This window comes from Zootoca vivipara, chromosome 11 (assembly GCF_963506605.1).
Source record: "Zootoca vivipara chromosome 11, rZooViv1.1, whole genome shotgun sequence".
Taxonomy (NCBI): Eukaryota; Metazoa; Chordata; class Lepidosauria; order Squamata; family Lacertidae; genus Zootoca; species Zootoca vivipara.
The window spans coordinates 26,646,898-26,671,430 of record NC_083286.1 but is presented as its reverse complement, the minus strand read 5'-3'; the positions used below and the strand labels follow the sequence as shown (position 1 = coordinate 26,671,430).

The window sequence follows — 24,533 nt, the reverse complement described above, 5'->3', positions numbered from 1 at the left end:
CTGTCTAACTCTTGATTTCTGTCAAACTATGTATGGAATAACTGATACACAACTTCCCTCTCTCGCCAGCTGCTTATTTAAAACCATTCATCCCATGCTCCTTTTGAAAGAACGCAAAGGGCTGAGGAAGTTGCTAACTCTTACCATAGCTCCTGACAAAGAAATTAAGCAGATACTTTCGAAGAGTGTCTCCCCCATAGTGCCACAGAGTGTAATATAGATAATAATAAACTTTCTCTGTGAAATGTTGCCCAACAAAGGCAGCCGAGTGATTTTTCTACAATGTGACTGAGTAATTAAGACTAATATTACAATTGACAGTTTTCACAAATTATGAAAAAGCAACGAACTGAACAAAAAAAACATGGTGATGGAGAAGGTGAGACTACATTATTATTAGTCTGATTCGTCATGGTAAATTTTGGGGAATTTTCAAGTTGGTTTCCTCTTTAATATATAAGAATTTTCTCTTCCAAGCACAGAATCAAGAGATTTTGGGTTGCCTTCTGATGCCCTCTCTTATATGAATTAACATATAATTCTGTCCTCTGTCCTACAGAGATCACAGAGGGAGCCATAAACGAAGCTTTAACTAGAAAGTAAGCAGTCTCTGCTTAATGTTGAGGCAGCAAATCGAAGCTGTTTTATAATGCAATTGTATGCATGTCTCCTCAAAAGTAAGTCCCACTCAGTGCTTACCTGCAGTCAAGTGCGTACAGGATTGCAGCCTGAGACACTGAGAACTTCTTGGAACTTAATTTAAGAGACTTTGATACAAATTCTATTGAACAAACAGGCTCAGTATTTATAAATAGGATTGTTTTCAGATGCAGTTTGAAGTGTGCATGTGACTTGCAACTAGCATTATCCCTACAAATAAATAGCACGTGAGTTACGATGAAAGAACATATGTAAATCTTAGTATATAGGTACAACTGTAAACGGTAAACAGTTTAGCATGTTTTCAGGCAAAACTTTATTAAGCATATAATCAGACTCTTCTGGGATTTGAAGTGTGTACGTATAGTACATTATTCTGTGATTGCAAATATAGTACTCAACCCCCCCCCCCGAGTTTTACTGCTACACACCCTAGACATATCTACTCAGTAGTAAGACCCACTGAGTTCCTTTGGGCTTACTCCCATGCCAGTGAGAATCGCAGCACTAACTCTTGCAGAAAAAAAAAATATTGATAAACATCACACACACACACAGAGCAGAGCATTTGATGGGCTGATCTATACAACACCCCTGTTACAGGTTTCTGTCTGAGTCAAATGCAAAGTCCAGGAACTTTGTTTTGGTACTTACAGTCTTTAAATGCAAGTGCAGGGTCTCTGTGAGGCAGGACTTGGGAGATTATATGCTGTAGAGATTCCAAGGTTCTGTCCATTTTGGGCTGCCTTCTTGCAGACTGCATCCACAAAGTGTCCACCACATGCCTGAATTCTTCCAGCCCTGTCCTGAATTTATGCAGCTCATTGATGAACTGGATTACCAAAGAATCTCCCTCCGCATCTGCCAATCAGACATTGCCCAGATTCAAAAGACCCTTCAGGGGGTCCTCCTCCCCAACTGGCTTATCTTTGTTGTAGGCTGAGCTAATTAGCTGGGGAGGCTGGTTGACAGGCTCCTTCCTCCTTGCTTTTTTCCTCTGTTAAACACACCCACCTACTGGCTAGCTGGAGAAGCAAAGCATGCGAAAGACATTCCTCTCTTCATCCTGACATTGACTGAAGCTGCTGAAGCAGACAGTGTTGGACTTTCTGCTGACTTCATAAGAATTCACCCCCACTGTTTAAAAAAATAATAATAATTGAGGGAAAGGGAAATGAGAAGATTAATATGGGATAGCTCGATGATGTCTTTCTTTAAGTATTGCTTGAAGGGCTGTCTGAGGACAACCCTTTTTTTGATGGTCAAAGTTCTATTTAAAGATAAAGACGGGAGAGTAGGAGCCTCAAAGTTTCACAATAGGGACGTGGGTGGCGCTGGGGTCTAAACCACTGAGCCTCTTGGGCTTGCCAATCAGAAGGTTGGCGGTTCGAATCCCTGTGATGGGGTGAGCTCCCGTTGCTTTGTCCCAGCTCCTGTCAACCTAGCAGTTCAAAAGCACGCCAGTGCAAGTAGATAAATAGGTACTGCTGCGGCGGGAAGGTTTCACATAAATGGCTAGTCCTTGTGGAACAGACTGAGCAGACACTCAGGTCACCTGTGGAGAGTCTGCCCCAGTCAGATAAGATGTACAGTGGTACCTCTGGTTGCGAATGGCATCCGTTCCGGAGGCCCGTTCGCAACCTGAAAAGGCTACATCCTAAATAGCTGCGTCTGCGCACGTGCGCGATGCAATTCGGCACTTCTGCGCATCCGCAGAGCGCAATTTAACGCTTCTGCTCATGCTCACAAGTTACGGATGCGCTGAACCCAGAAGTAACCCGTTCCGGGACTTCTGGGTTTGGTGTGTCCATAACCCGAAAAGACGCAACCTACAGTGGACGCAACATGAGGTATGACTGTATTCTATTTAAATTATAGGAATTGTTTCTAAGTTTACACCTCTACATTATCAGGTAGTAGTGGTAGTAGTAGTAATAATAATAATAATAGTTTTCATGCCACCCATCTGGCTGGGTTACCACAGAGACTCTGGGCAGCGTCCAACCAATTAAAACACTAAGACACCAAATTTTAAAACTCCCCTATACAGGGCTGCCTTCAGATGTCCTCTAAAAGTTAGGCAGTTGTTTTATTTCCTTGAAATCTTATGGGAGAGCATTCCACAGGGCGGACGCCAATATTGAAAAGGCCCTCTTCCTGGTCCCCTGCAACCTCACTTCTTGCAATGAGGGAACCACCAGAAGGCCCTTGGCGCTGGACCTCAGTGTCTGGGCTGAACAATGGAGGTGGAGATGGTCCTTCAGGTATGCAAGACCAAAGCCATGGTGCCCAATTCACAACAATTTGTGTTCTCTCTTGTGATGATATATAAATGGTCACCCTAATATGGGACCCCATATTGGCTTTAAAGCAGTAAATAGGTTTGATTAAAAGGAGCACAGAGGATCAAAGAGCCTGTTTTCCTTCAAAAATAGTTGAGCAGGACACATTCTAAGCGGAGTTGTCAAGGAAGGGCAGGGCCACCCAGAAAAGCAGTCATGACTATATTCATTTCAGAAATGGGGGGACAAGGGTGGCGTGCGCAATCCTCTAAAGGGCAGCCGGCAGCCCCTGCACCCAGCCTGGTGTCAGTCCTGGTAACTGCAAGGCATTAATCTTACAATAAAAAACAGCATGCATGAATTTATAAATCCCTTTCTTGCTCTGTAACACCAGTGGCTCTTGTTGGTACCATCTAATGTTAAGCTATTAGGATTTACCAGCATGTATTCTCCTTCCTCAATATCAGGTGCTCTTTAAGCACTTCCACCATTTTTTATGGGTACAGGGCCAGATGTTAGCCCTGGGATTTCTTCATAACGTTACGACAACATTGGACAAGATCCAATATTAGTCATACTCAGACTAAAAAAACGAGTCTGTGTGTCTTATTTGGATGTCACCCATTATTGTAGAGAAGTGAAAAGGCGTAGTTAGGGGGTGGATCAAATTCGAAACGTTTGCTTTAATATAATGCTGGAAAACCTACTTCCATGAATGTGATTTCACCCATTTGCAGTGTTTTGTGAACTATTACTGTTAGTTCGCATATTGTTATGAGGAAAGTTTCTACTTCTGTTCTAAGGCTGAAATCCCATGCACACATAATTCTGAGGTAAGTCTGGTTCAACTCAGTAGGACTTCTGAGTAAGCGAGGAGCACACAGACAGCACAGTTGATGCAGATACTATTCAAAGAAATAATGTGACCAGTCCCTGCTAAAATGAACTGACCTACGCTAATGGTTTGGACCTGAGAAAATTGCTTTAACTGCCTCCGAATTTGAAATTTGTTCTCCAGTAATGTATATGGAGGTTTACACAGGTCCCTGCCCAAGCATCTTGTAATCTTAAATTTCATTCATGGGAAAGAGAGCAGAAGGAAAGTGGAAGAAAGGGCAATGTGAGCAAATATAGTAGCACGTGTTTACTTAGTCCTTGGGTTGTAGACTAAGGCAAGGTTAGGCGACCTCTGGCCCTCCAGGTGTTGTGGACTACAACTCCCATAATCGCTGAGCACTGGCCATGCCGTCTGGAGATGTTGGAGGTTGTTGTAGTTCAACAGGTGCAACAATATAAATTGTGTAAAGAGCTGTATTGTAGCCTGCGCATAGGGTCACTTCACCCTTATGACAGCTAAGACAACACAAAATGGCTGACCACGCCAAGCCATATCCTGTCCAGACTCTGTGGAAGAGTTAGGAAGTGCATAAAACTTTAGGGTAGGGGTTTAAGATGCTAGCTTCCTCCATCCCAGACTACTGGCCGAGCTGGCTGGGGCTGCTAGATACTGGGAATCCAACACTACTTGAGTGCTTGGAATGTTTTTTTATTTATTTAAAAAACACACACCTCGGGGAACAAAAACATTCCAAATAATCCCAAAAAACCAGGAGCCATCTCTCAAATCAGTACGATTACATGGACCAACCGCCTGTATGAGGCTTCCTGACAGACTCTTACCTTTGTATACTATTTTTAAAAAACAAATGAGGAAAGAGCTTCTGCCCATTTTGGCAATGTTCACCTCTCTGTAGGGAGGTTTAGTAACATCTGCAGATGGACTATTTCTTAACCGAGGTAAGGAGGAAAAAAAATGACACCTGTTCCTGATTTTCTCCTTTCAATTCAGTTACAAATATCAACCAGGGTGGTAGGGCAGCAAACGTAGCTGACAGCTTTTATTCCCGTATAGCTGAAAGTCAAGTAATATACACAATATTGTATCAGCAGATACAAGAGTCTGTAGTATTTTTGTGGCGCTTGTATGACCAGTTACGAAAAACACTGTTAAGTGCATCCATTAAAAATGCATTTGAAGGATGTTGATTAAACAATTCTCCGATACCTGCTAAATATGTGAATTTGTTAGGAGTGTCCTGGACGTTATTGGCTTAACCTCCCCGTTTCCTCAGGTTCCCAGTAAATAAACTTTTGTTTGAATATCCACATATGAAATATAAACGGAACACCGCGGAGTCCAGCCTTTGTATAAACTTCATAGTGACCTCTGATGACTTCAGATATTTCAGGAATTCTACCTCTTTTCTTGTTAAGAGATATATCATGGTACAATGTCAGGGCCGAGTTCCTCCCTTAGCCATTTTTATCCCCAGAGAAATGTATGGTAATCTAAACAAAACCGAAGGTTAAGGACAAGTGGATATTTATGGCTCTGCCTTGGAACGACTTTTAATTTTTCAAAAATGCTTTAAATACCTGTCTTTATCCCAAAATGAAACAAAGTCTGAAGCATGGGAAATCACAGTCACTCAGACAATCCCTTGCTATAGTGCTTTGCTTCTCTATTTCCCCATTATTTATCTAAATGTCCTATCTGTGCATACACAGCTCAGTGTGCGAGGATTACCATAGGCTGAGGCCACCTCTTCTTCTTTCTAGGTCTACCAGGTTGAATTCCTGGGCATTATGTTCATCCAATGGAGCCCTCCTTCCCAGGCTCTCAGTGTACTGCCTACTCCTGCTCTTTGAGGGAGCAGCTGATGCCTGCAGGGCTTAGAAAACCATGAATTTTCTGGATAAAGTAAAGGACCCCGGATGGTTAAGTCCAGTCAAAGGTGACTATGGGGTTGCGGCGCTCATCTCACTTTCAGGCTGAGGGAGCCAGCATTTGTCCAACCTTCCAGGTCATGTGGCCAGCATGACTAAACCGCTTCTGGTGCAACAGAACACCGTGGTGGAAACCAGAGAGCATGGAAACACTGTTTACCTTCCCGCCACAGCAGTACCTATTTATCTACTTGCACTGGCATGCTTTCGAACTGCTAGGTTGGCAGGAGCTGGGACAGAGCACACCTGGCTGAGAGAGGCATACAAGGCTCTCCACTTCTTCGTATTAAATGTTAATATAAATCAGGGGTGGCCAACTCCCAAGAGACTGTGATCTACTCACAGAGTTAAAAACTGGCAGTGATCTACACCCTTTTAGGGGGTTCAGGTCAAAATTGTTGAGCTTTTTTTAGGAAGGAGGAATGCCCATTTTTGAGGGGTGCAGGGCAAAAGTGTTGAGCTTCTTTGGGGGGAGCCAGTGATCTACCACAGATGTCCAGTGATCTACCGGTAGATCACGATCTACTTGTTGGACATGCCTGATATAAACAGATTCTCTCTTTAAGTAAAACAAAAAAACCGTCAATCAAGTACTTATATCCAACGTTCTTAGAGACGACAGCGTGCCCCAAAACTGTAGGGTATCCCATGTTCCATCGCTTGTTTACCTTTTGAATATTTTACTCAAAAGCAACCAAGTCTAATGCTTCTCTTTGACTTGCCTAACGAGTTTTGCAGTTCTTTCAATGCTGGTCCGTGACCTCAGGTGACACGAAAGCTTAACAAGCAACATACAAATTGCTTCCAGGGTACAGAACCCTGAGAAAAGGCATGGAAGTAGTCCGTCTTGTTGAAATGTGTGGCAGCTGTTTGCATCAGGGGATGATGCAGATGGAAGTAGGCAGGTAATAAGCATACATGTGCAAACTATCTTCTCTTGTGGAAATCTGTTAAAGGTTACTTTCAAGAACGTCAGCATCATCAACCTTTCAGCCCTTCCCTCAATCTTGAAACAGAAACGCATATAAACTAGGTTGTGTTTTTTTTTAATAAAAAAAACCCTCTTCAGACTTTAAAAGTCAACTAGCAAAATCTCTGTAATTATGCTAGGAAGGATGCATGCGAAAAGAAGGCATGTATATTGAAAGGCTTGAATACAGAGCATCTTTGTTCTGCACGCAGGTCCACGATGTATTTCACAGAATCAGAGTTGGAAGTGACCACGAGGGCCATCTATTTCAACCCTCTGCAATGCAGGGATCTTTGGGGCAATGTGTACCTTCCTATAAGAAACTCAGGCTCTCCCCCATTATACGGCAGTGCTGAATTTCTCTCCCCACTAGAGTAAACGGCATTCTGTCATACAGGTATGTGGGAGAAAGTAAAGGGCGACACTTGCAAGACACCATTGATGCCTTCCAGCTGTACAATTCAGTGATTCCACTTTGGCCGGCAACATTCCCATTTAGGTGGGCAATTAAAACTTTCTTAGGCCACTGGGCTTTTAACCTGTTTTCAGTTCTTGCTCATGTTTTTTCTTGGTTGTTGTAATATGCTCTGTCCTTGAATTATTTTAGAAATAGATAAGCTGTACTGATCACATTAAATATGATCTCTGGCTATGTACGGCTACTTCAGCAATGAGAAAACCATTCCCACCCCACTCTTTTAGGATTTCAGCTGCTATATTAAATACACTCACAAAAACTATCATAAACTGAACTTCACGAAGATGCTTCAAGCTGTAGTGCAGAATAGAAGGAAACATGAATTTAAAAATATGCTGGCCCCAGCTGACCTGATTTTACAGAAACCACACCTTTTTTATTTTTTAAAAAATCACAATTTCCCTACGTTCTGGAGTTCTTAAACTTATCCCATACAGTTTTAGTTGTAACAGTTTTAGATGCCCTCCTTGTGGAACCCCCTCCCTTCAGATGTCAAGGAGACAAAGAACTACACAACATTTAGAAGACATCTGAAGGCAGCTGTTTTGGAAAGTTTTTAACGTTTGATGTTTTATTAAGTTTTAATATTTGCTGTAAGCTACCCAGAGTGGCTGGGAAAACCCAGCCAGATGGGCAGGGTATAAATACTAAAATTATTATTCTTACTAACAAAGTAGATTCAGCATAACAACTGCTTGCTTCTATTTCTGCTAGATAAACATCTTCTATGCACTTTAAACCCACACCACTTCAGCCAAGTGCTCCTGGCTACTGAGTTTCCAAGATATTTTGCGAGAGGCTATCTAGCACACTGTTGAATGTATGTTAACAAAATTTATTAGCAGTTGCAGAGAGCTGCTTAGAGATCCGAGTGCCAGCCAGGCCTGTGCAACATCATTTTTATTACTTGTCAGTTTGGGCAGGATTTATGCATGAAACCTTGGAAGGGCTGAGAGAAATTGAGCAAGAGCTTCTAGGTTCAAAGCTCTGCTAGTCATGAAAAACTTGTGGGCCTTTGTTCAAGTTTAGAAATTAAGATACTGCTGACGGTGCTACATCAATTATTGCGAAGGCAAAAACAATTACCTGGGAGGAAGTACCACTGACCTCAATAGGGCTTACCTCTGAGTAAACATATATGGGATTGCAAAGTAAGGCAATTGAGCCACAGTGAAGATAACAGGGAAACTTTAAACGGGGGTGTGGAATGCTCTAATAATGTCAGATTTCAGCCCAAGGATTTGCACTAGCCTTAAAACCATCTCCTTAAGATTATTGCAGTTTGATCCCATGTTTTGTAAACTTGTGCTTATTTTAAAGGTAAAGGGACCCCTGACCATTAGGTCCAGTCGTGACCGACTCTGGAGTTGCGGCGCTCATCTCGCTTTACTGGCCGAGTCAGCTTCCAGGTCATGTGGCCAGCATGACTAAGCCGCTTCTGGCGAACCAGAGCAGCGCATGGAAACGCTGTTTACCTTCCCACTGGAGCGGTCCCTATTTATCTACTTACACTTTGACGTGCTTTCGAACTGCTAGGTTGGCAGGAGCTGGGACCAAGCAACGGGAGCTCACCCTGTCGTGGGGATTTGAACCGTCGACCTTCTGATTGGCAAGCCCTAGGCTCTGTGGTTTAACCCACAGCGCCACCCGCACCCCTGTGCTTATTTTACGCCTCATCTAATGGACCCTACTATCTGAAAAGCACGTTTAGGTGGATTGCAGGCTTAAATGGGCATCTAAGCAATACAATCCTATGTACCCAATCCAGGGAGAGTGCTAAACTGAACTCACCGAGCCTTGTGTCTATATGCATAGTATCAGATGGGCTATATTTTCAGTCTAGCCACCTGAAAACTGGGAGTTCGCTGTCCTAAGTTTGCTTTCTCTGACAATTTTATTGCTTGTGGAAGTTTTTGGCTTCTGTTTCTGAAAAAAGCGGTGTAGCAAATGGTGAGTGGAATCCTCTAGAAGCGGGCTTCCTGAAAGCCAAGTGACATAGCCAGCTGGCTCCTGGGGCAGGATCTGGGCCGCCGTACAGCCATGCAAGGTGGAGCCTCCTGCTCTCAACAAGCATAGTGAAGCACTCCAGTAAAAAAACAAACCAAATAAGAAATCTCACGGGGCACATCTGAACTTGGGGCTGCCACAGAGTAGGCCTTGAAGGCTTGTCTCAGGCTACAACAGAAAGAACACAACTTGACATGTTGGTTAAGCAGAAAGCCATCTCTTTCATTGATTTGCAAGGCATGGGGAAAGAAGGAAGATCTTTCTGTAGGATGTCAGCCCCAGAAGCTGGCTGTGTCCAAACTCGACTTGATGTTGTGCATGTGTTCCCGTCGCTGTTTCGTGTAAACGTTTGCTTCTCCTTTCTGCAACCGCCGTCTCAGAGCGGCTTTTTGCTGTTTCGTCAGCTGGCGCTTGATCTTCTGTTTTATCAGCTCCTGCAAGACATTTTCAAAACCCAGACATTAGGTCTTGCTTGCCAAGTCAAGTGACCATCTGAGAACTCAAAATAGGTTGGATACAAGGGGTGACATGGCACAAAACAAATGCACGGTTTAATGAGCTTTAAGAGGCTTTTCTGGAATTAATGAACAATAGTTTCTCAGTCTAAACAACCTGGGCAGGGCCATAAAACTGGCCAGTGGCATTGTGCAACGACAGAGGGAAGACACGCAAAAGCAAGCCGGAACATTTTTTGGGATCTTGAGAATTTTGAGCTAGTTTGGAAGAATACTGCTCCTCCTTGTGGCTGAGACAAGTAATGAATTTGTCACAAACTGCACTGGACATTTGTTTGCACGTGTCAGAGAATCAAGAGTTGGAAGGGATGTGACCTTCCGGTGAGAAATAAATTGATATACACATCCCTATCACCCACTGATGCAAACAAGAAAATTGGGGAAAATGCAAGTCACCCAGCTGTTAGCTGGACCTGTATCTAGAATGGTGAGAAAATGGGCACTGGATGGGGTTGGCAAGAAAATCCCCCCCCCCCGATTTATAGCTTGCCATATTCCTCAGGCTCACAGGGTGGTTCAACATAGGAGCGCACATATGAGCATGGTTCAAGGGGTAAAATGCAGCTCACAACACAACGCTCCATTCATTGCAAAGATGACCAAAGAAAGGCATTTCTACAGAGTGCAAGGGAGGGAAGCATTTGATAGGGCAGGTTCTGTGCCCTGTTTGCCTGCATTTTTTCCAACCTGCCTTTCTGTCCCAGCCTTTCCTTAAAAAGATCTCCTACACAGGTGTGCAAGCAACTGTTTTTGAGTACTGAAAACGATCTGTTTCAATGAGACTTAAGAACAGTGTCTATGTGCAATTAGAATTCTTTTATTTTTGAGTTGTTGCTTCCTCCCCCCCCCCCCTTTCTGCAGAAATACTTCCCTCCTTTTGGTCAGTCTAGCAGCAATCATTTACTAGGAATTTAAAGAATCTGGAAGACAATTGTTTTCAGTCCATCCCTTTTGTCAGCAGATTGCTGGGCTCCAGGAGTGGAATGCGCTGGCCCTTTCAGATTGTACTCTTAGGGTCTGGTATACTATTCCCAGTTGGTAATGAAAAAAGAAGAGAGCAGTGCCTTTGTCAGACAGAGTGCTCTTGAGTGTCCTGGTGGGTGTCCAAGAAAATAAAGAAGCAGATTCCTTCACCCCCTTTCGGATAAGCTGGTGATTCAATCTGGCCGAGGAAGGCGTAAGGACCCTTCTGTTTATGTTCATGATCTCTAATTGCAAAATTTAATTTAGCTTGGATGAAGTTTGGGGGGAGTTTCAACAGATTCCTCCTGTTGCAACTATTTAAGAATGCAAGGCTCTTTTAGAACCTGTTAATAAAAATATTCCTTGATCGCCTATGTTAAAAATAATAATAATGAAATACGAATCTTCACACCCCATGTTTTATGTTTTCCTCTAACCTTTCTCCACCCAGTATCCCAAGGTGCTCAGTGACTTATACAAGCCACATAGAGGCACTTTAGGATAAATGAAACCACCACAGCTCAATAAAGACCTATGGAGTATACACATGAAGCATTAACCAAAGCTGCTAATAGGCTGTTTGGTGTCTGGGGAAACTCCCCCCCCCCTTTGATTGTATTCAGTATATCAGCTGCTTGGAAAGCGGAGGTGGCAGTGATTCAAAACTGGGTTACACACAACAGTGGCTGAAGCACTGGAACCTCAGCATTATGCTTTAAGTGGAGCAAGACAATATTTTATTTAATTTTATATCTTTAACAGCGGAAACTAATGACCTTTAGAGACAATGACAACAGTTCATTATCTTAGGGCTTTCAGGAGCAATAACGGATCTGGGTTTGACTAGAAGGTGACAACTTTTGCAAGTTTTAGAATAATTCTAATTGCGCTTTCAAAAATCCCCCCTTATGAATAGAGAGAAAGAACCCTGTTTTTTCTTCACCACCTGATCAGTATCAGGTGAAAGAAGGGTCATAGCTCAGTGAGATACATAGCAAATTTAATAAAGGCATAATCCACTGGCCTGCAATGTCCTAATGAAATAAACAGCAGTTGTGCTGGGGAAGATTTTGCGGGACTGAGCTCTAAGTCTTTGAGCATTATATAAAGTAGGAAGGGGATGTTGAACCAGAACTTCCACCAGCCCCAAGCTGCAAGGCCAGGGTTGATGGGAGCAGCAGTCCAATGAATTTCTGGAGGGCCACAGTTTTCTCATTACTTATGTAGGACTTACTGGAGGAATTGTGGAACGACTTCCCATACTGCCTGCTGAAGTCATGCTAGTAGTTCTTGTCCTGTGGTCATTGATGTGACATAGGCTTTCCTCATTTCTGCAATATAGAACAGATGCTTGTAGTCAGCCATTTTTAACCCAAGCTTTACCAATCAACTCTTCCAAGACGATTCTGTTGCAACATTGATAATGGACACAATCCACCAGGATATTTACCTACACAAAATTTGCGAGAATGAAATGGGTTTGGCTCAACGGACCTTCCAGTCTCAAGGACGTTCGTTTCGTATGGCATGAATATCGTTGACCCAAAGGTGCTCTTGAATCTTTATTGCTTGCTAACAGGCACTAAGATTGACACAGGCTCACTCTCTGCCCTAGCCTGCCATGCCTTGAGTGACATCACTTCCAACAAAGGCAGCATAAGGACCCGTCAGCCTCCTTTTGCAATCTTGGTTTTCTATGCAAGAAGCCAATAAATGTCTCATTTCATTAAACAAAATGCAGGCTGGGCAGTGTGGTTAACTACTCAGCTTAGGCAATTTTGTTAGCGAAGGTTTTGCTGGCCAAGAGAACTGATGAAGAGGGAACAGTATCTGAAAGCAGCAATAAGGAAGGGCCAGCACAATCTGATGCAATGAATAATTTGTGCTCCCGCCACTAGTAGAGCAAATCAAGTAGGAGCAAGTTTACGTAAGTACAAAATGTAGGAGAGATTATAGCTGGTACCATTTTTTAATTTCTCCATGAGGGTTAAAGCATGCCAGTGAGGAATCAAGTAATGTATAACATTTCTAATCCATCAGTCCCTGAATATTACATTGTAACAAAAAGGTCATTACACATGCTACTATTTAAAACGCACCCACTGCTTTGAATCTGATGGAAGAGTTTTGAAAAAGAAATCTGCCCAATGCTTGGGGAGCTTCCGTTTTGGAAAGATGGAGAGAAAAAAAACAGTATCTGAAGAACCCTGAATGATCAATATAAATTCATACCTGAAAGGCCTGAATTCTCTGTTTAATGTTGACAAGTCAACCAGATCAGGGCATTCATCTTCGCAGTCCTTCTCAGCAGGCTCTTCTCCCTGACCTGTTTGATCTTCAGTTTTGGTAGATTTTCCAATTTTCTTTTCATCCTCAGAAAAATCAATTACAGAGCAGCCTGCATTAGCCCTGTCTCGAGCAGCAATAATTTGCCCTTCAGCTTGTTGTAAGGCACAGGCGAACTCCCGCAAATCTAAACTCTGCTCACTTTCATCTGCGCTATCATCTTCTTCGCTGCTTTGCCCCAAATCTTCGGTGGCATCGTCAACCTCCCCTGTGAAGTCCCCTTCGGTCTTTTGATCTGTGCCGCTACATAGTGTTTCTCCCCCTTCAGAATCTTGTGCGTCGGGAGAACAGGCAGTTTCATTGCCCTCATCGCGAGGGCCAGCTGGGTGAAGAAGCTCATCATCTTCCTGCATTTCTTTGGTGTAACCGCTGGCAGCAATTTCGACATCAAGAGAACATGCCCTCCTGGCAATGTAGGAAAAGAGAAAAGTCAAGCATGAACTGAGTCTCCATTTAATGCAAGTACACTTTTAGAACAAAGTTAACCTAAAGTAATGCTGGACTTGTGATTTTATACCCATACACTGAAGCACAGCCTGATGGGATATACTTTGACGAAAAATGCCCCTCCCCCCAAGGGTACGGTAAGGAGTAGAAGAACTGGAATCCTAAGGTGCAATTCTGAAGCAGCTGCATTCTGTAATCCAATAAAAAGATTAGCTGTCTGTTGCAAATAAATTCAGCTCTTTTTTTAAAAGGAGGGGGAAGAGGATCAGATTCTGAAAGGGATTGGATAATGACTGGAATGAGGAACAAGTGCAAGACCTCCTCCATATCTAGAAGAGAGCCTTATTGAAGAACAAGATATAGAAGAATAAATATGAAAAAAGATGCAGTTCAGTGGATTGAATGACATCCATCCTTTCACGATTATCAAACAGCACATGATGCAAAACAATTGCCTCTCTGCCATACAGCTTAAGAGAGCATTAGAAAATGACATATATATTTAGCGTAAGACAGATGCATACACCAATAGCAAACATTAATCTGATCTGTATCTGGCACTAAAGTGACTTAACTTCTACTCTCTCCAGAGACACATTCAGATGAGAATTGGAATGCGTGACTCAGGCCCTCAAATAAAAATAGTTAATGCATGTTACTGTGATAGACCTGTGTTTCTATCCACGGAGCCTCGGTTCAGGCTTAACTTCCAAGAGGGCAAATGCCTCTCTGGGAACAACCTGAATGCATTGTGAAGAGCAGCGTTTCTCAAACTTGGGTCTCCAGCTGGTTTTGGGACTACAACTGCCACCATCCCTGGCTAGAAAAACCAGTGGTCAGGGATGATGGGAATTGTAGTCCGAAAGCAGCTGGATACCCAAGTTTGGGAAACACTGGTGCAGAGGTAGAATCTGAGGTGTGAAACAACTCTTGGTTTCTAAACAGGCTCACAAACTTACCTAACATCCTTGAAAGTTGGATAGAGTTCACTTTCATAGCTGAAACGTTTCATAAAGAAGTCACGGATGCATTTCACATCTCTGTCAAAGTACCTGAACAAAAGGAAGTTTCACAGATTACTTTAAAAAGGCGCGTTCAAGTTACAAACATCCCACTACTATAGGTTCTTCATTACTCATGCATCAATTCTGCTTTTCACGTTTTTGAACTCTGTTCTGGAATTCGTAAAGCATCTCCAGTCAACAGCCTGGTTCGCACGACATGCGAAGCCAGGCTTACCAGGACCTCACAAACCTGCTCAATGTCATCAAATGGTCACACCTTGATAATACACAGAGGCTGCCCATCACATACCATTCAGCATTTGGGTGAGACGTTGACACCATCTGCGGGAAATCAATCATTGTGACTCGATCTTCATTATCCAACATGAGATTGAACTCATTGAAATCACCATGGATCAAACCGTGGTTGGCAAGTTTCACAATTAATTCCATTAGCTCGCTATACAGAGAGGCAGGGTCTTCGAGATGATGGACTTGACATCTACGTGATAAAACAAAGCCACCAGAATATTACGGGTGCGATCAAATGGATGCCCCAACTAGGAGGGAAAAACCAATAATATTATGTGCCAATGTGATCCAATGGGTAGTCTGTTGAATCTGCGTAAGAGATCAAAGTCTAACTCGGCTGAAAATTTGCCCACAAAGCCTACTCAGTAGCTGGCCACCTGGAAAGTTAGACGAAAGGCCCCACAAAATTGCACTTTTATGTAGAAGGGGTTTGTTAGGGTTACATGGGGGGTATGATTTGTTGATTTCTCTGATCTACACAGCATGCCTGAAAAATGTGCGCTGCCATCACACGGATTAATTATCATGCACCATCACTTCTCAGCAATGACACGAGCAAACTTGTAAAACATTTCTCACATTTTCCCGGCACACTCCTTTGCTGGAAATAAGACATGTTTGAGTCTCTCAAAGAATGAGTAACACAAACACATTTTTAAGGCGCAACTGTGCAGAATGGGCCGCACCAAATAAGGAAGTTGTGAAAAGTTTCCCACGCCTTCCTTCTCACGACGTCACAGAATATGTGTTAAAGATGCTCCTCCTGTGCTCATTCTGTTTTACACATATTGACCTTAATCACATCTCTGTTTGGGGGGGGGGCTGACTCCACAGTGACATAATTACTGACTGGCCTCCGAGAATAAAAAGTTTGGGAAAGTCAACAATTATGGATTGGACTCATAGACATCTTCCTCTGTGGAGGGGGCGCCTTCCATTTGCTCCAATCCAGTGGAAGCTTTCATTCCCATTGACGAGAGAAGAGAGGAGAGAACATTTTTAGCCCCTGTGCCATGAACTATTCAGGAAGGTCCCCAGCCCTCTGAAACAGATTTTGGGCAGGGGACAAGGGGACTGCAGAGGGAATTGAAAAATGCTCTCCCTCCAGTTCGTGGAGTTCCATCAAAAACAAAGTCAGGATCCAATCCTACATTTTCACCTAACAAAGCAGTTTCTTCAGCTGATGACTTTGGATGATCATGGCTCACAGGTAACAAAGGACTCCTTTTATGCTACCAAGCCATCCTTTGTCTATTTTGCAATACCTTTCCTATATAATCTTTTTAAAATTTAGTACAAGAACTGCTGAATACTTCAAAAGGAACATTCTTCTCTAAATTCATGTTTAATTAATTCAGGTTTTGAAATAGATTCGTTTTTGATTAGGCAGTTCATTTCAGATGCCTTATCATATCACATTTATAATGCGACCTTGTTTTTCAACTGCAGCCAATTTAGTTTTGATCCAGGAAGACAAATGAAGGTCAGATTGGACACAAATGCCTTTAGCTGTGCAAATACACGCAGTCAGCACATTAGTGGGCAAACTTCAGTGATCTCGTATTGTTTAAAAAATAATAATCCAAAAGACAATATAAAACCAGTGGTAAGTATTATAATTTATTGTCTCATTAATACTACTAGTTATAATAAAAACATGCACCATGCAATAAAATTCCAAAAAAATAAGATAGCTAGACCAAGCATTTCATAGGCATCTGACTGGTCAATGTAAGAACAGGATGATCGGCTAGACGGGCCTTTGAGGAGGGCCCTTCTGTGTTCTTACAACAGTATATTCCTGACTTGCTGTGCCAACATCTAAATGTGTAGAACAGACATACCAACCACATCAATTTTTGAAGAATGCAAGGCTATGGGTATTTATTTAAAGTTTTTAGACATTCCAGTTAATCAATCAATTTGAAGGCATAATCTACCATTACAAAGAATTATATTGATGTTACTGACAGATGTGTTGGAAGAACTGTTTTTAAAAAAAACCAGCCTGGGGTTGGGTGTGTGTGGAGAGACAGGTAGAAGAAAAAAGTAATACTATGCTGCAGTCAGAATTTCTTTGACAGTATTTTGCTCTACAGGGAAAGAGCTCCATTTATTTTAAAAAGGAAATGACTTCCAATACATGTTGCTTTATATGGCCAAAAGAGCTCACCTAGAAGACCCCTTTAAATAACTAATCTTTTCTGCTTTCCTTAATCATCCAGGGTTTATGGAAATAATTACATGCTTTCTTAAGGAATTGTCTCTTCTGCATGCTTTAGTATGAAATGTAGGGCTCTAGTGAATATTTCCAAGTAATCAGCAATTTCAACAGTGCTTAGATTTTGGTAATTCTTAAGTTTTATTATTTAAGAAATGGAAGTCAAGGGAAATATACAGGTACAGCTTGCTTCCCAGTTATCAAAAATATAAATAAGGCCCTGTTACGTACAAAGTCAGACCAATGGCTTTTAATGAAAACCAATTACAGTACTGTCAATCCCAGCCTGCAGTGATGTCTAAGGTCTTTCCTACAGGGGTTTTCTTAACTTTGATACCCAAGAAAGTTACTATTACAGTATACTGCTGTTGCTTTGTCCAAACATCTACTACTAGCAATCTATAAACTATAAATCTATAAATCATATTGAACAGAAACACCCCTGAGAAAATACCTTAATACTTACAAAGGGTAACCATTGACAAGTTCCATTACTACTGCGTGTCTATTGTAGTCATATGGTTTTGGAACAGGAAATTTTCTATCATGCAAAGCCTGGCCAAAAGAGGGGAAAAAGGTATTTTAAAACATCAGTGCATGTCCTTCTATTTGAGTTAAGTATTAATATTCCATTGTGTTAATGTACTCACTCAGAGTTTTAATGCCGAGTACTAGTGTATGGCACAAATGAAATAATCTTCACGTAAAACAAATAAACACACACCAGATAATAAAATAAAATCCATCATATTGTAAGAATGTGATATGGACATGAGAGGCCTGCAGGATCCGACTAAAGTTCAGTATCCAGTTTCTCAAAGGACTGACCAAATGTTTTGAAGAACCACAAGCAGACCACGAAGGCAACAACTCTCCCTTTTTCTTACCCAGGCACCCCCAAACTTTGGCCCTCCAGATGTTTTGGACTACAATTCCCATCTTCCTTGACCACTGGTCCTGTAGCTAGGGATCATGGGAGTTGTAGGCCAAAACATCTGGAGGGCCGCAGTTTGGGGATACCTGCTCTTACCCCTTCAGTGTGTTCCACTTAAAAACATGGAGGTTCCACTTAGCTATATGGCAAATAGTCACTGATAACTTTTATCTTCCACGTTTACCCCCTTTTAAAACCACCTAAAACAGACTAGGATTGAGAAGATCTAGGTTCAAAATACCTGTTCAGACATGATGTGGAGATTTATCAGACCTAGGCACAGGATTTCCAAATGTAGTTGCAATATAGACTTACGTACAGACAACAGAATGCTGCCAGTTTTAATTTCCATGGCCTTTTCTGGTAACCCTTATATTAAGAAATTCACCTTTTTCAAGGCCAACACATATTGAGTTGCCACTGGGCTAGCTGCAGAGATGATACAGCCGTTAAAAGGAGCCCGTGGATAATCTTAGAAATTGGATGGGGACATGTGGAAGAAGTAATCAGTTAAAAATGGGTCACACCCATCATCTTGACAGGTGAGAATAAAGTTAGAGGAAGCATGTGTAGACCTTTCTGTAACTCCTGGCTCAAGCCTAGTAACGATGGGCCCAGATTTTGGTGAACCAGGGGAAAAACAGCCAACAAGTACCTTCATGTAGGCAAACTCCTTCATTGCAGCAAGACGTGACAGGTAGAGCCAGGACATCTTGTTTCTGTGCTTATGGTAATCACGCTTGTTTTTTAAGTTCCGAAAGGATGTCCTCCCAAGTCTATGCAGCTTCAATGCAAGTTGCTGCTCTTCTTCATTTGCAACAATATAAATATCTTTAAAACAAAGATTCAGTCCAATGAGAAGCATGATTAAAAAATTAGCCTTTAACACATTCAAATTTTAGAATGGTGCATAATGTCTATGAACAGCAGAAACAATGCTACCAATATTGTGCCAAATCCAGGTTCATCCAGTGAATGTTTTTGCTTAGCTGCTTACCACAGCAAACTGTTCATGGTCTTTACAATTTAAGAAAACTGAATGGTCATGAAATGTTAAATCTCTAGAATTCATAGAGGCTATTTAAATGTTTTCGATATATCTGCTACATTTCATGACCCCGTCCCCCAATCATGAAGCTTGAAAATACCTGATTCTTTTCCAACGCCCATCTGGTTTCCAACAGAACAGATAACTTGTCGAGAAGAAAGAGTTTTCAAGGCTAAGTAATCATAACCTCCATTAGTTAATCGATAACCTTGGACAGCTGTAAAAGTAAAATAAGTGTATCACATCACACTGTATTACTGTGTGCTTATCATCATTATGCAGTGTGTCCTTTTAAAACACCAAAAATTACTTAATTAGCAGTACTCCAAAGAGAACTTCCCCCCCAACAATCCCTGTGATCCATATTGTACAGTGGAACCTCGGTTTACAAACACCTCGGTTTACGAATGTTCGGTTTACGAACGCCGCGGACCCATCTGGAATGGATTAATTCACTTTCCATTACTTTCAATGGGAAAGTTCGCTTCAGTTTATGAACGCTTCAGTTTATGAACAGACTTCCGGAACCAATTGTGTTCATAAACAGAGTTACCACTGTACAGGCAAGAGGAATTTTATAGTCAGAGCAAAAACATGGAATTAAATGTGGGCATCGTGAGTTGAAACAACTTAGTTAAGACACCTTGGTTGGCAACTAAACATACCAAATATTGCTGGTTTCCCCTACTTTTCAACAGGTGATATCCAGTGGTTCCTGTCTGCAGGTACCCGGTAGAACAATTTCTGCTTATGCAGCAGGACCTCTCCTTCCCACTACATGTGCTTGAGAGTGTTGGAGAACTATTTGCAGTATACCGTGTTTCTCATATTATAAGTCATGTCTTATATTAATTTTTTCTTCAAAAAAACACGACATGGCTTATTTTTGAGGGATGTCTTATTTTTTAATAAAGTGCACGCGGGCGCTGTTTGCCGGGCTTGTCAAGCCCAGCAAGGAGCGCCCGCCGATCTTCGGTGACAGGCGGGGATGGGGGGAGAGCGGAGAACGATCTCCGCTTCTCCCCCACCCCCGCCTGTCACACAGCACAGGGCCGAAGATCGGCGGGCGCTGTTTGCCGGGCTTGTCAAGCCCAGCAAACAGCGCCCGCCGATCTTTGGTGACAGGCGGGGGTGGGGGGAGAGCGGAGCACGATCTCCGCTTCCCCCCCACCCCCCCTGTCACACAGGACAGGTCCGAAGATCGGCGGGCGCTGTTTGCCGGGCTTGTCAAGCCCAGCAAGGAGCGCCCGCCGATCTTTGGTGACAGGCGGGGGTGGGGGGAGAGCGGAGAACGATCTCCGCTTCCCCCCCACCCCCGCCTGTCACACAGGACAGGTCCGAAGATCGGCGGGCGCTGTTTGCCGGGCTTGTCAAGCCCAGCAAACAGCGCCCGCCGATCTTCGGTGACAGGCGGGGGTGGGCGGAGAGCGGAGAACGATCTCCGCTTCTCCCCCACCCCCGCCTGTCACACAGCACAGGGCCGAAGATCGGCGGGCGCTGTTTGCCGGGCTTGTCAAGCCCAGCAAGGAGCGCCCGCCGATCTTTGGTGACAGGTGGGGGTGGGGGGAGAGCGGAGAACGATCTCCGCTTCCCCCCCCACCCCCGCCTGTCACACAGGACAGGTCCGAAGGTCGGCGGGCGCTGTTTGCCGGGCTTGTCAAGCCCAGCAAGGAGCGCCCGCCGATCTTTGGTGACAGGCGGGGGTGGGGGGAGAGCGGAGAACGATCTCCGCTTCCCCCCCACCCCCGCCTGTCACACAGGACAGGTCCGAAGATCGGCAGGCGCTGTTTGCCGGGCTTGTCAAGCCCAGCAAACAGCGCCCGCCGATCTTCGGTGACAGGCGGGGGTGGGCGGAGAGCGGAGAACGATCTCCGCTTCCCCCCCACCCCCGCCTGTCACACAGCACAGGTCGGCGGGCGCTGTTTGCCGGGCTTGTCAAGCCCAGCTAGGAGCGCCCGCCGATCTTTGGTGACAGGCGGGGGTGGGGGGAGAGCGGAGAACGATCTCCGCTTCCCCCCCACCCCCGCCTGTCACACAGGACAGGTCCGAAGATCGGCGGGCGCTGTTTGCCGGGCTTGTCAAGCCCAGCAAGGAGCGCCCGCCGATCTTTGGTGACAGGCGGGGGTGGGGGGAGAGCGGAGAACGATCTCCGCTTCCCCCCCCACCCCCGCCTGTCACACAGGACAGGTCCGAAGATCGGCGGGCGCTGTTTGCCGGGCTTGTCAAGCCCAGCAAGGAGCGCCCGCCGATCTTTGGTGACAGGCGGGGGTGGGGGGAGAGCGGAGAACGATCTCCGCTTCCCCCCCACCCCCGCCTGTCACACAGGACAGGTCCGAAGATCGGCGGGCGCTGTTTGCCGGGCTTGTCAAGCCCAGCAAGGAGCGCCCGCCGATCTTTGGTGACAGGCGGGGGTGGGGGGAGAGCGGAGAACGATCTCCGCTTCTCGCCCACCCCCGCCTGTCACACAGCACAGGGCCGAAGATCGGCGGGCGCTGTTTGCCGGGCTTGTCAAGCCCAGCTAGGAGCGCCCGCCGATCTTCGGTGACAGGCGGGGGTGGGCGGAGAGCAGAGAACGATCTCCGCTTCCCCCCCCACCCCCGCCTGTCACACAGCACAGGTCGGCGGGTGCTGTTTGCCGGGCTTGTCAAGCCCAGCAAGGAGCGCCCGCCGATCTTTGGTGACAGGCGGGGGTGGGCGGAGAGCGGAGAACGATCTCCGCTTCTCCCCCACCCCCGCCTGTCACACAGCACAGGTCGGCGGGCGCTGTTTGCCGGGCTTGTCAAGCCCAGCAAGGAGCGCCCGCCGATCTTTGGTGACAGGCGGGGGTGGGGGGAGAGCGGAGAACGATCTCCGCTTCTCGCCCACCCCCGCCTGTCACACAGCACAGGGCCGAAGATCGGCGGGCGCTGTTTGCCGGGCTTGTCAAGCCCAGCTAGGAGCGCCCGCCGATCTTCGGTGACAGGCGGGGGTGGGCGGAGAGCAGAGAACGATCTCCGCTTCCCCCCCCACCCCCACCTGTCACACAGGACAGGTCCGAAGATCGGCGGGCGCTGTTTGCCGGGCTTGTCAAGCCCAGCAAACAGTGCCCGCCGATCTTTGGTGACAGGCGGGGGTGGGGGGAGAGCGGAGAACGATCTCCGCTTCTCCCCCACCCCCGCCTGTCACACAGCACAGGTCGGCGGGTGCTGTTTGCCGGGCTTGTCAAGCCCAGCAAGGAGCGCCCGCCGATCTTTGGTGACAGGCGGGGGTGGGCGGAGAGCGGAGAACGATCTCCGCTTCTCCCCCACCCCCGCCTGTCACACAGCACAGGTCGGCGGGCGCTGTTTGCCGGGCTTGTCAAGCCCAGCAAGGAGCGCCCGCCGATCTTTGGTGACAGGCGGGGGTGGGGGGAGAGCGGAGAACGATCTCCGCTTCTCGCCCACCCCCGCCTGTCACACAGCACAGGGCCGAAGATCGGCGGGCGCTGTTTGCCGGGCTTGTCAAGCCCAGCTAGGAGCGCCCGCCGATCTTCGGTGACAGGCGGGGGTGGGCGGAGAGCAGAGAACGATCTCCGCTTCCCCCCCCACCCCCACCTGTCACACAGGACAGGTCCGAAGATCGGCGGGCGCTGTTTGCCGGGCTTGTCAAGCCCAGCAAACAGTGCCCGCCGATCTTTGGTGACAGGCGGGGGTGGGGGGAGAGCGGAGAACGATCTCCGCTTCCCCCCCACCCCCGCCTGTCACACAGGACAGGTCCGAAGATCGGCGGGCGCTGTTTGCCGGGCTTGTCAAGCCCAGCAAACAGCGCCCGCCGATCTTTGGTGACAGGCGGGGGTGGGGGGAGAGCGGAGAACGATCTCCGCTTCCCCCCCCCACCCCCGCCTGTCACACAGGACAGGTCCGAAGATCGGCGGGCGCTGTTTGCCGGGCTTGTCAAGCCCAGCAAGGAGCGCCCGCCGATCTTTGGTGACAGGCGGGGGTGGGGGGAGAGCGGAGAACGATCTCCGCTTCCCCCCACCCCTGCCTGTCACACAGCACAGGTCCGAAGATCGGCGGGCGCTGTTTGCCGGGCTTGTCAAGCCCAGCAAGGAGCGCCCTCCGATCTTCGGCTCTGTCCCCCGATGCGCGACGGCTCGGGGAAGCAGGCAGGGAGCTCCTGCTGGGTCCCGCGCCTTCGCCTCTCGCTCGGTCGGGGCTACACGACATGGCTTATTTTCGGGGTATGTCTTATTTTTCACCAACCCTTAGAAATCCTGTCATGGCTTATTTTTTGGGGATGCCTTAAAATATGAGAAACACGGTATTTACAAGGGGGCACAGTGGGATGAGAGGAAGGGAATTTCACTTGTGCAATGTTGGCTATCAACCACTGGCGGCATTAATAAAAAATGCACTGAAACAACAATGTGGGCAGGTACTCCATTTATACTCACTTTTAGTTCGTTCATAAGCCAAGAGCCTATGCTTTGCTAATTCTCTCAAAATTTTGTTACATCCCCCATGTTTGAGACTAGCAATGGAAGCAATCAAGCTGGCAGGGACTATTTCATGGTTCTTCATGCCCATTTCCACCTGTAACAGCAACACATAGCATGATAAATACTCAAAATAAATATTTTGATAAGCATAGTTTCCTACATCATGCCTCCTGTTTTTGAACATCTAGCCTCCTTTCTGGTGCTTGCATTTAATACTTTTAAATACTAGCTCATGCCCTCACAGAACGCGTGTTAATATGGATTTTTCAAATATGAAGACATATATGCAGTTCTAAAAAGTTTGGCATCTAAAGGCCAGCCCATGCGGAGAAGGGTCTCATATGATGATTTTAAGATTCAGGCAGATTCAAGTGGGAGCAATTCTACAGAAAGACCACAGAAAACAAAATAATAAAGTGGGCTTCCACAAGGTATTGGAAGAAGAGAGGAAACCACGGATGAAAAACTAAACTAAATCACACGCTTCTTAAGGTAAAGTATAATATTCAGCAAGATAATTAATCGTCGTATTTTTTAATTTACATAACATTTCCTTATCTTTGTTGCTTGATGGCCAAACTTACCCATGTTGAATGTTAATGTCAATTTGCGTGCTTTCAGAAGCGCACATGAGGTTTGCAAAGACACCCGCGGAAGCCATGATTGCCCAGATCTCCACCCAGACCCGGCCTCAGCCTGTTTTTGGCCACCAGGGACCAAGCCCTGGCCCACGCCTCTCTTATGATTCTCTGGAACCGATCGCCAAGTGATCCTTACCGCAGTTAGTACTCTGAAGTGTTCTCGGGAAAGATAGCGAAGCAATACGACGTTCAATTTCCCCATGGTTTCGGCCGCCTACCCCCCCCCCCTTGAATGGAAGGTCCCAGCCACGCTCTGGACCCAACCCGCGCGTGAGTCGGCCGGAACTTTTCTCCTCGTTGCTCCGCTTACGCACACGCGCACAGGCTACGTCTGTTGTTACGCACGCAAACAGCCTCCTGCCATCAGGGAGGAGTTAAGTTCTTCGATGTGGGCGTGCGCTCTCTCTCTCTCTCTCAGGTCCTTGCAGCTATGTAGACGCTAATCGCGTTTTCTTTCCCCGC

General features: G+C 45.7%; 2 protein-coding genes across 2 annotated transcripts in view; both read right to left on the bottom strand.

Annotated features, from left to right (window-relative positions):
• Nucleotides 1-1,651, bottom strand: part of LIX1 (limb and CNS expressed 1) — a 37,241-nt gene extending 35,590 nt beyond the window's left edge. The window contains exon 1 of the mRNA XM_035100019.2: nt 1,315-1,651. Coding sequence (XP_034955910.1) covers nt 1,315-1,423 — 109 coding nt within the window. The 5' untranslated portion in view covers nt 1,424-1,651. The remainder of the gene's footprint in view (nt 1-1,314) is intronic.
• Nucleotides 1,652-4,594: 2,943 nt separating this feature from the next.
• RIOK2 (RIO kinase 2) lies at nt 4,595-24,365 on the bottom strand. The gene is made up of 10 exons (XM_035100102.2): nt 24,208-24,365; nt 23,386-23,524; nt 19,075-19,191; nt 18,582-18,757; nt 17,459-17,547; nt 14,770-14,961; nt 14,415-14,507; nt 12,895-13,413; nt 11,897-11,993; nt 4,595-9,618 (listed from the first exon to the last, which is right to left on the bottom strand). The coding sequence occupies exons 1-10, from the start codon at nt 24,271-24,273 to the stop codon at nt 9,457-9,459; spliced, it is 1,650 nt and encodes a 549-aa protein (XP_034955993.2). The 5' UTR covers nt 24,274-24,365; the 3' UTR covers nt 4,595-9,456.
• Nucleotides 24,366-24,533: the final 168 nt, after the last annotated feature.

Coding starts and splice junctions, on each gene's coding strand:
- RIOK2 (XM_035100102.2), bottom strand. CDS start 24,273: ATGGGGAAATTGAACGTCGTATTGCTTCGCTATCTTTCCCGAGAACAC. Junction 18,758..19,074: donor GGGCGTTGGAAAAGAATCAG/GTATTTTCAAGC, acceptor TTTGTTTTAAAG/ATATTTATATTGTTGCAAAT. Junction 13,414..14,414: donor CCAACTTTCAAGGATGTTAG/GTAAGTTTGTGA, acceptor CTACATTGCCAG/GAGGGCATGTTCTCTTGATG.